The sequence below is a fragment of the Hordeum vulgare genome, chromosome 3H (assembly GCF_904849725.1).
Source record: "Hordeum vulgare subsp. vulgare chromosome 3H, MorexV3_pseudomolecules_assembly, whole genome shotgun sequence".
NCBI classification, from domain to species: Eukaryota; Viridiplantae; Streptophyta; class Magnoliopsida; order Poales; family Poaceae; genus Hordeum; species Hordeum vulgare.
In genome coordinates, this window is record NC_058520.1 from 496,634,942 (window position 1) to 496,646,607 (window position 11,666).

Consider the following 11,666-nt stretch of genomic DNA (forward strand, 5'->3'; position numbering starts at 1 on the left):
AGAAGGGCAGTGGCGGCTCCGTCCCGTGCCGGAACGAGCACATAGAGGAGTGGCGGCGGCGAGCTGCAGTGAATGGCTCAAGCAGCGAGCTTGAGGCGAGACGAGCAGAGCAGTTGGTTTTTCTGCGTCGTCTTTAGATTGTCCAGCACACTATACGCCGTGCACCAAATATTCCACGTGCGATGCAGGAATTCCTAGGACGCTGGATGGATTTTGCAGCGTGATGGCTTTTGCAGCGTCGGTTGAAGATGCTCCGCGCACTAAATTAACGTTTTTTCGGCGCGGGGTACTTTTAGCGCCTCATGCTCTTGGGAAAAGCTTACCATGTTGAAAACACGGATGAATTAAGAGAGGTAATAAAAGAGAAAGGTAAGCCCGTTGAGCAAGTTAAACAAGAAAAGGTAGATCTTCTTAGTATTTATCAACAGGAAGATGAATTTAACGAGGCGATGAGCAAATTCAAACATCACCAAGAAATTTTTTATAAATACCTGAGGAGAGGTTTCTACCGAAATGAAAAGGTTATATCTCACCCTCTGAAGGACTCAATGATTTAGGCTGCCGTGAAAATTTTAGATAAACACTCTCGTATGACTGAAACTCAATGCTCACAAATTGTCAAAACTCGATCTTTAATTCTCGCCCAACTTAATAAAGATAATCTTGTTTCTTCTAGCGTGATCACTACTAAAAGTGGTATAAGTACACAAGATAAAATAAATAAATAAAGTACACAAGACCGGAAAGGACCTAACTGCTATGAAGAACAAGCCAGGAAGAAAATAGATAGTCCTATTATAGGTAGTACGGTACAGACTCTGCTTACAAACTAGAGAGGACCTCTATATGTAGGCTTTGGGAAGGCTTCACATCGCAAATTCTGCTCATAGCTAGAACACTATAGAAAACATTACCTAATATACAGTATTTCACTCACTGTAGGAACCTCTAAAACTCTAGAAAACAGTAGTTAAAGCTAAGGAAACAAGCGAAAGACTGGAGTAGAAATATCAAGAAGTAGCCAAATGGATTTGACTTCCGATTTTATTTTTATTTTCTTCTCCATTGCTCCTCGTCAGGTTTTCTACGGCATCTGGTGGCGACATCTGGTGGCGACGACGAGAAAGTCAAACCGTCCGATAAACACTAACCCCAATTACATGAGGGGACCATGTTGGTGATAGTGCTGATGCTCATGATTTGCTCGGATGAAAGCTGGTAGCATGCAAGTGACAAGGAATCAAGGATAATGTACTTTCGAAAGGACAATGACAAAGTAAGTCCATGCTAACAAATCAGAAGGGCAGTCTCGAGTGAAGTGTACTTTGCTCATTATTCCTCAATGGAATATAAAGCTTGGTACACTGAACTCAATAATCTTCTAGTCTTGGCCGTTTAGCAGTTGCAATTTACAAACTTACACACGTACCTTAATGGGTGTGAGTCCCCACTCACCAATGTGGGCGAACTTCAGAACAAGGCTTCAAATGCAGTCGATTATCCACAACTTTTGCATGATAATTCTCCGCACGCAATGGGTCAGGCACATAATCAACTCCGAGCAAAACAAAACAAGAATATGTATTCACATGGCAGATGGACATCAAAGAATAAACCTGCTGCATGGACCAGACAGACGAATTTGCTTCAGAAAACTGGCCTTGGACTTGATGTGCCCTCACTTGCAGGCACTATTGGGGACCGAGACAGAATTATCGAAAGCACAAGTCCAACCACATAAGAATGGTACCTGGATGCATGCACTGTACCTCGCTCTGCAATCTTCCGGATGAGCTAGCAAAGAATACCAGAGCTGTTTTGTTGTCTTCCAGCATCCCGACTCTTTAAATTCTGTTGGGAGTTCAGAAATATGTAGGTCGCTGGAATTGTGGATGTTCAGAAAAATGAAAAGCATTGGACCCATCTGACAATGAAATGGATGGAGTTAAGCAATCGTATTTTGATGCAGTATCAGGACTTTGTATCACAAAAATGACCCCACAGCTTGAAGTAGAATACCCTGAAGAGGTTATCTTCTAGTACTGGTGATAACTAATGGCAGAATTCCAGGACAGGCGGTGTATGTGAATGTAGTTGTTCAAGCCCAAGAAACTATTTTGTCGGTGACTATTAGTAGCAAGCAACTGTACCTAACAACAGATGAGAGTTTGTTACCAATATTCCAGACATGAACACTTGCCATCTTTAAAATGGTGGAAACGGTGCTTATCCCTGACAACAATCTCTCGATTCTCCACAGCTGACATAAACTTGATGGCGAGATGGCAATCCCCGCATATCCTCAGGTTTTTTATTACTCTGATAGGAGTGGTGCTCCCAACGCTCATCATGAGCCCATATGCTACTGCCAGTTTTTCACTGTGATATCTAAGTGCACCCTCTCTCTCCTCCTCTTCTAACTCATGCAGAACTGACTCAGTTTCAGGCATGTAGCCAGCAGCAGTAATCCTATGAATCAGTTCTTCCAAGTAATGGTAGATCTCTGTAGTCTGTGGATGAGACTTTTCGCCCATGCGAAATAAATGGGAAGTACCTCCTAGCTCAATCAAGCTGAATCCTATCTGCTTCTTCAATCTTCTCTTGATCATGGTATTCCTCACCTTCTCAACATGGTGCATTTTACCGGATAGAGCATAAATATTGGAAAGCAAAACATGGTAGGATGGATTCTCAGGCTCAAGAGCAATCAACCGCTCAGCCACCTCCACCCCAAGATTAAAATTCTTGTGCATCTTGCATGCCCCAAGTACTGCTGTCCAAACTTCAGGCCCTGGCTCTCCAGGCATATAATCACTTATAAATTGCATTGCTTCATCAAGGAGTCCAGCCCTTCCAAACATATCAACCATAGAACAATAGTGCTCGACACGAGGGACCAGTCCATAGACCCTCTTCATGCAAGCAAAAGCATCACGACCCTCCATGACTAACCCAGCGTGTGCACATGCAGATAGAACAGCAACAAAGGTGACATGATTGGGCGGCGGCCCCTCGCATCTCATCAAATGGAACAGCTTGATCGCCTCACGACCATGGCCGTGCATTCCATATCCAGCGATCATGGAAGTCCATGTAACCACGTTCCGCTCCTGGAGCGCATCGAACCATCTGCGAGCTTTGTCCACAACACCACACCTGGCATACATGTTCACAAGAGCAGAGCCAAGAAACACACTGATGTCCATTCTTTCAGAAACAACACGTCTCTCCACTTCACCCCCCAGGTCCAGTGCACCAGCCTGTGCGCAAGCAGAGAGCGTGGCTACAAACGTCATGGAGTCAGGCACCGCCTTCGCCGCCTGCATCTCCTTATAGACCCCGATCCCCCGCTCGGCAAGCCCATTCTGTTCGTACCCAGAAATCATCGCGTTCCAAGCGACAACACTCCTGTCACGAATTGCATCGAACAGCTTGCGTGCAACACCCAGTTGGCCGCACTTGGAGTAGAGCACAACAAGTGCCGTCAGCACGAAACGGTCCGAGCCAAACCCGAGGAGGATGGAGTGCGCGTGGATGGCCGCGCCGGTTCGGAGGGCGGACAAGTCGGCGCAGGCCTTGGCGACGGCGGTGAAGGTGAAACTGGAGAAAGGAAGGGCAGCGGAGAGGAGGCCGCGGTAGAAGGCAATAGCGGCGACCGGGAGGCCGTGGTGCGCGGCCGTACGCGTGAGGGAGGAGAAGAGGAAGGAGTCGGGCGCTGGGTGGGAGGTCGCGAGGAGGTGCGCGTACGGGGCGGCGCCAGCTGCGACGGCGAGCGTGGCCAGCTTGGTGATGAGGGGAAGGGAGCGGCCGTGGCCCGTGACGACGAGGCGCGCGTGAGCTTGCTTCAGAGGGCCGCCACGAGGGCCGGCGAGGAGGAGGGAGCTGTGTTCCGGCGAGGGATGGTGAGAATCCATGCCTGACGAGTGACGCCTAGAACTGAATTGAGGAATTGGATACTTTCTTTTGGGCGGGAGTGGTGGCCACTATAGACCGGGCAAAACACGGTTTTTTTCACTGTTTTAATTCGAATGGTGCAAGTTAATCACATAACGAACTCGTTTCGAAAGAATTTTACGTTTTGACTCTTTTGAAACGCCATAGGCCGTGGCGTTGCAGCCCTAAGTACAAACGCCTGTTTATTGTGGCGTTCCTGGACATGCACGAAACGCCTGTCTATTGTGGTGTTTCTGGCCGCGTGCGAAACGCCAGCTGCTGTGGCGTTGTAGGCCCGATATGAAACGCCAGTCACCATGGCGTTTCTTACCTTTATAATTTGCCAGCCCGACCCCGTCGGCCACCAATCTCCTTTCTCCTCTCTCTGGTTCGTTTCTTTGGCGAAAAAGGAGAGTCTCGGCCTCCAGATCCCCCCTTCGATCTCCCTCCTCCCTCAACCGTTTTGTTGGTTCTTTGGGGCAAATCGAAGAGGCCGGTAAGCTCCTCCAATCCCTCCAATTAGTTTTTGCAATGACTTTGTATTTGTGTAGATTTTTTTTTGCACTGGGTGTAACGCATGTTTTGAAGTAAAAACTATTTTTTGATGGTTAATAGGTGTAGTTTATGGTGGTTCTAGGTCTAGTTTATGGTGGATGTAGGTATAACCTAGTTGTACTTCATATTATTGATATTAGATGAATGCCTAGGTTTAGTTCATATTAGTGGCATTCGGTGAATGTGTAGATTTAGTTCATATTAGTGGCACTAGGTGAATGCCTAGATTTAGTTCATACTAGTGTTAGTAGGTGAATGCGTAGCTTTTTTAGCACAATAGTTTAATCCCTAGATTTAGTTCACACTAGTTTAATGCCTAAAAGAATTTTGTTCATATTATGTAGGATGTTCCAGCCGGATAAATATCCGGGACTTGATGAGTTCTACGAGCAGAAGCATCGTGCGGTGCTGGTTGAAAGAGGAGGGGTAATTATGATGGTCTTGATGATTATTTTTCTATATTCCATGATTTTCATATTGTGACAAATTATGCGTTTGTTGATTTAGGTTCCTCCAGTACTTCGTTTGAGGGGGCACAACCCGAATGAATCTCTGCTATATGACCCTCGGTACGAGCCTTATTTTAGAAGAATGGATCTTCTTCAGTTTGTGCTCAACTTTAAAGGCACACCACCATGGTTGAACGCCACAACCCTTACCGCCCTTACGGACCGTTGGAGGCCGGAGACGCACTCTTTTCACCTTCCTCTTGGTGAGATGACAATAACTCTGGAGGATATTGGTATGATCACCGGGCTTACTATCGAGGGCAGGGCTCTTACAGGAAAGGTTAGGTCCGATGGATGGCGACAACGGGTTGCAGCATTGGTTGGTGTTGAACCCGAGCCATGGACTAATGAAGCCCGGAAGGATCCTAGGCCATCCGGTGTGTTGTTCTCTTGGATACAGATATATTTTCGCAAGTGCCCAAGGGATGCTAGTCCGCTTGTTGTGGAGAGGTTCGCCAGGGCTTACCTCTGGAATCTTTTGACCCAAGTGGTGTTTCCTGATGGCACGGGGGACACAGCCTCGTGGATGTTTTTGGATCCCCTTCGTGACTGGGATGTCAAGTGGAGTTGGGGTTCGGCGACACTAGCCTTCTTGTACCGTCAGGTACGGTTTAATATCATGCATTTTTGTTTTATTCAATTGGTATATGATGCATTTTCATTATATTAAATGGGTATATGATGCATTTTCATTTTATTAAATTTATAGTTGGATGGAGCATGTATGAGGAGCAAGCCAACGTCCACTCTTGGAGGTTTTGTTTGGGCCCTATAGGTTTGGATGTGGGAGCGAATGCCTGTTGGTCGTAACCTCAGCCTTCCTCCGGAAGAACCTTGGATGTACCCGTTTGACGGAGATGAGGAGCGGTACCCCACTATCGCACACACATGGGCTAATGTCCAATGGACGAGTATCGCAGCTATGGGGCGGTATAAGGCATACATAAGCGAGCTAGACATGCTGACTTATGAACAGGTAAATGCTTTCACAAATTTGTCTGGAATTTTTCATGGATGGTCGAGTGACTTGTCGTTATGTAGGTGAATTGGAGGCCGTACACGGTACTTAGGCAGTTTCCTCTGAGCAACATGTGCCTTCGTGACTAGCATCTTTGGCGTGTGCGGTGCCCCATGATATGCTTATTTGCGGTGGAGTGGCATCTTCCTCATCATGTTTCAAAGCAGTTCGGGGTACAACAACGCACCCCGCCGGATTACGTCGAGACAAGTGTGCAGCTACATAAGTGAGTATTTTGTATCACGTGTTTATCCTGTTGAACCACCACGTCTACCACCGCCAGCACTTGAACCACCTCATCCCCCCATATCACTAGTAGATGCGTTGTTTCTTTTGCAAGTCCTCTTATTATGTGTCGTTTCATTGCAATCACCACATTGGTTCCTATCACGTGGCTCCATGAAATGTCAACTACCAAACTCTCTCGTGCTCATCAGGTCATCCATATCATTCCTGTATCGTTTTGTTCTCCTTCTACCCTTCGGTTGAACCATCATCTCTGGATCCGGCCTAATATTAGGGCCGTGATACTCTGCCACTGTGATGGGTCAAGAAAAGGGTGGAATCTCGACGCCCATGTTACCCGATGAGTTTGCAAGTTGAATTCATGCAACCTCACAACTACACCATCAGAGAAGGGCAAATTCCTCATGCGACATGCCGTCATCATGTGCGAGCATGTCTAGTGGTACTTACTAGGACGCTCACAAGTACAATGCCGCGTCCGAAGGGAAACCATAAATGAGCGACCACCATATGATTGCCCATCTCTCGTTGTACCGCCTGGCTCATCCACTTGGTATTTCATTTCAGTGTTATCGAAACAAGTGGCTCGCTGCATGGCTGACTTCTCCTTTTGAAACTCTAGCCACTCGGCAACCTTCTTCAGATAGATCTCATTGGGAGGCTTCTCACTCTCACCAATCAACTTGCCAATTTCTTCGGAGTGCTTAAGAAAATACTCATTTAGCTTGTAAAAAGTATATTCACCTATTGCCGTGACCGGCAACTGACGTGCCCCCTTCAAGACAAAGTTCAAGCACTCAACAAGATTGCTTGTCATGTCGCCATATCTCATGCCTCCTTCGTCACATGCCCGTGACCACTTATGTCTCTCATCTATATTCCTTTGTAGGAATTCTTTCCCACCTTCATTTGCCTTCTCATATATTTTGTTCAATCGTTTAGTGAACGACTCAACGGAGAAGGCCACACATGCGGAGTTAAGATCCTTCACCAGATCTTTGTTCTTACAAGCCGTGTAAAAGTTTGCAACAAAGTGCCTCATGCACCATCGATGGTGAAGCCTCGCATGCCCTGGAATGTGAACATCCACGGCCTTCAATATGCCTTGGTGCCGATCGGATATGATGCATACCTCCCTATTGGGAGGAATCACCGTGCTTCTCACAAGTCTCATTAACCATTCCCAGTTGTCTTGGTTCTCCACTGACACCAAAGCAAATGCCACAGGCAACACCTGATCATTAGCATCATGTGCCATTGCTATCATTAGTGTGCCCTTGTATTTGCCAGTCAGGAATGTTCCATCTATAGACAAAACCGGACGACAATGCTCAAAAGCTGCAATGCATGGGCCAAACGTCCAAAAGGCACGACGGAACACTCCTTCAATATCTTGGACATACTGGTATATTCCGGGGTTTCTATAGGCCATCGCGCCCAGCAACCGGGGTAGCATGTTGTACGCCTCTTCCCATCCACCGTACAACATTCTAAAAGCGACTTGTTTGGCCTTCCATGTCTTCACGTACTTGACCTTATATCCAAATCTCTCGAAAACCCAACTCATCAACAACTTCACTTTAATGGTTGGATCCTCAGCTATATGTTTCTCGTATTTATAACCGATGAATTCCGAGGTTAACTGACGGTGTGTCTCTGGTGCTTCATCTGTCGGCGGTGTGCATTGGTGAGTTGCAATGCACCTACTTATCTTCCACAAACCATCTTTCATGAGTCTTGAATTGACTTTCCATTTGTATTTTTCTACCTCACATTTCATGGTGTATCGCTTGTGGCAGTCCGAGTAAGCAACTCTGAAAGGCATGTAGTGTTTGACGGCATACTCACACAACCACATCTTCAATTCTAGAATGTCCTCGAACATCAAACCTTTCTTTAGGTAAGACGTACAAATCGCGTTGGGTGTGCTACTTGGGAACATTCTAGCCTCAATTGTCTTGCTCATGCCACCGTCGACTAAAGCCTTATCTGCAAGGCTAACATCACAAAACAAGGGAACTTTGTGATCCCTACCGGTGATTTTTGTATACCACTCCGCTTCTTTCTCAGTGAAGCCATCCTCATCCAACTCATTCACCGGGCCTTCATCATCCGACTCATCCACACAAGCACGCTGATAAACAATGTCAGGATCCATGTCATCATGCCTTACTTGAGCCTCTACGTCACCAACAATGTTGTGTTGTCTCTCATACTCTTCATCGGACTCGTGACCATCATCTTTGATTGGTGCACCACCTCCAAACTCATATTGGGGATACTCATTGACTTGCACTCCTACTTTATGCTCAACAATAGGTGCCACACCACTATACGGGCTCAAATCATCTACTATGGGTTGGTTCAAGTCAACATGAAGAGGAGCATTGAGCACCGTACTAGCAAACACTTCGAGTGACTTGTCTATCGAGGATGCAACATCCTACTTGTATGCAACCCAATGCAAATTAGACTTGATAGGCATTGTCTTCATTCGACACCTGTGCCGACCCAACATCATATCTTCCTAATAATTCTACTTGGTCACTTGGATCAACCCACTTCAATCTTACCCGAGTTTCTGCCACAACCTCTTCATAAGTAGGACTATCAAGAAATGTCAACACTTCCTCATATTTGTCAACAATAGCAACATTCATGAATGCCTCTTTGTCAACATAATGAATATTCACAATCTTGTCAATCTAAAAAAGGGGACAAAATTACTAATTCTAAGTATAACAAAACAACTAACAAAACATTATCCTAACCATTTGCATCCAAATTAGGCATTAACACAAACCCTAACCCTAAACCTTGTCCATCCAAATTAGGCATAACAGAAAACCTAACACTAACCCTAACCCTTGTCCAACCAAACTAGGCATAACCCTAACCATAACACTAAATCTCCTCAATAATAAGAAACCAACCAATACAATGCAACATAAATAGAACACCTAGTGCAAAAAAAATCTACACAAATACAAAATCATTGCAAAAACTAATTGGAGGGATTGGAGGAGCTTACCGGCCTCTTCGGTTTGCCCCAAAGAACCAACTAAAAGGTTGAGGGAGGAGGGAGATCGAAGGGGGGGATCTTGAGGACAAGGGAGAGCTTTTTCGTGCAAGGAAGAACAAGAGGAGAGGAGAAATGGTGGTTGGTGGGCGAGGGGGTCGGGGTGGCAGAATATAAAGGCAAGAAACACCATAGCAACTGACGTTTCACCTTAGGTCTGCAACGCCACATTAGACAGACGTTTCAACGAAGGTCTGCAATGCCACAATAGAGTGGCGTTTCATAAGAGGGCTGCAACGCCACGGCCTATGGCGTTTCAAGAAAAGGGTTAAAACGTGAAATTCTTTCGAAACGAGTTCGTTGCGTGATTAACTTGCACCCCTAGGATCAAAACAGTGAAAAAATCCGTTAAACACGCCAGCCCAAGAGCACGCCGACACGACACGGTTCGTCATGGATAGGCAGGCACGACCTAAACGGGACGTGCCAGCATACCTGGCCAAACGGGCATGACACGGCCCGGCCCGCACCGGCACGTTTACTGATATTCGTGCCGTGTAAACATGTCGTGTCTGGCTCTGGAGGCTGCACACATGGGACGATACGGCACGACCCGGCTAATATTCGTGCATGGGCGAGTCGTATCGTGTCGGGCCCATTTACGATCGGGCCGTGTCGTGTCGTGCCGTGCCGGGCCATTTGGCTAGGTATGATGGCCATGCACTTTACAATTTCTAAGAACAAATCTTAAAAAAAACTGAATATGAAACAAGGTATGATTTTTTTTTGTCTAAGTCGATTTCTGCTTCGCACGGATGACGGGAGGAGCGGAGTGACAAGCGTAAGCCATGTCGAGGCTGATCCAAGCCCTCACCAAAGCCGACGAAGAAACTTAAGGGCGTGGGGTCATTGAGGTTTCTTTACGACGACGACAAGCAACGATGGGTGAGGGAGGGCGAGCCAGTGCGGGTCAACGCCCACCGAGCGTTGGGAGGAGGGCGGGGGGAGACAGACGGATGTGGCATGGTCGGATGGGGACGCGTGGAAGAAAAAAAGATAGGACAAAGATGAACAATATGCAATCTAATTTTGATCGGTGGATAAAAATCTGATGGTCCTAATGAAAAGTTTGACGCAAAGCTTTTTTCAGATGCCGACTAATAGACGCTCCTTTTATGATTTTGTTTACCACGTAGGAAAATTTGTGAGGTTTCCTCATAAATTTGGTTGTGGGATCAAATTATATATTGAATTGTCATTTTCTTCAAATGAAAATGTCATGAATTCACACGCCACAATATTATCAGTACTCCCTTCCTTCTTAAATATAAGTCATTTTAAATTTTTTACTACACAGTACATACAAAACAAAATGAGTGAATCTATAACCTAAAATACGTCAGCGTTTAAAATATAAATCTATTGATGGAAAATTATGCTGGGGTGTTGATGTCGTTTAAAGAAAAAGAAGAACACACAGCTATGGTGAAGGTAAACCTTTTGGGTCTTATTTTTGGTATAGTATACATAGGATAGAAATATCACATAAATAGAAAAGATTTAGAAAATTATATGGCATTTTATAAAATAAGATGTCATTTGGTTCATAGGACAAGGTTTTTTCATTAGACCTGAACTAATTTTTTATTCTTTTGATTAAAATGTAAAAGACATGAACGAATCCTACACAAGAATAGGAACTCATTTTCACAAACCAGAAGGCTCAACTTTCCCCCCTATACAGGAATCATACCCTATAGAATTTCTATAAATTTTTGCTGAATCAAAGGAGGCCTTGTTCGTTTTATTGAAAAGGAAAAACCCTTATTTGCTCCTCCCCATCAGAAATGCCGCGCGCGGAAGAATGAAATCGAAACACTTGAACATCTGAACGCCAATGAGTGGCGCGGGAACGGCGAGGCTATGGGCGGTGATGCAGGATCGCTGGTGGGCTTGGCGGCGTCGCTGCGTTGGGAACGTGGGTGAGTCGGGTGGGTTGGTATGGCGTCGGGGACGTGGGCCGCATGTGCGAGTCTGGAACGTGGGATTACCGTTAACGAAGGTAATTTCGTTAACAACGATTTTATACCGTTGATTTTGTGATTAAGCGTTCCAGATTTTAAGTTGGATCTATCTCTTCATGCTTTTTATAGTACAGAAGAGAAAACCCTTATTTGCTCCCGCCCTTCAGAAATGAAGAATAAAATCGAAACATTTGAACATCTGAACACCAATGTTAAGGTCGGAAGACATTGTATTGCACGTCATTGTGCACACTGCCCCATATCTACTCCCTCCGCTCCTAAATATAAGTCTTTAAAAAGATTTCATTAGTGAACTATATATGGATGTATATAGATATACTTTACAGGGTAGATTCATTCAT

The 11,666-nt window shown here is 45.5% G+C and overlaps 1 protein-coding gene across 4 annotated transcripts; it reads right to left on the minus strand.

The window, feature by feature from the left end:
- Positions 1 to 615: 615 nt before the first annotated feature.
- On the minus strand, positions 616 to 3,936 carry LOC123444466 (pentatricopeptide repeat-containing protein At2g33760). Of its 4 annotated transcripts, XM_045121178.1 has the most exons (4): positions 2,151 to 3,936; positions 1,751 to 1,924; positions 1,430 to 1,619; positions 616 to 1,215 (listed from the first exon to the last, which is right to left on the minus strand). In XM_045121178.1, the coding sequence occupies exon 1, from the start codon at positions 3,912 to 3,914 to the stop codon at positions 2,172 to 2,174; it is 1,743 nt and encodes a 580-aa protein (XP_044977113.1). In that variant the 5' UTR covers positions 3,915 to 3,936; the 3' UTR covers positions 616 to 1,215; positions 1,430 to 1,619; positions 1,751 to 1,924; positions 2,151 to 2,171. The 4 variants fall into 4 exon arrangements, with proteins under 4 accessions (XP_044977113.1, XP_044977114.1, XP_044977115.1 ...); XM_045121179.1 differs by having other exon boundaries at positions 616 to 1,924; positions 2,020 to 3,936; XM_045121180.1 differs by having other exon boundaries at positions 616 to 1,616; positions 1,751 to 3,936.
- Positions 3,937 to 11,666: the final 7,730 nt, after the last annotated feature.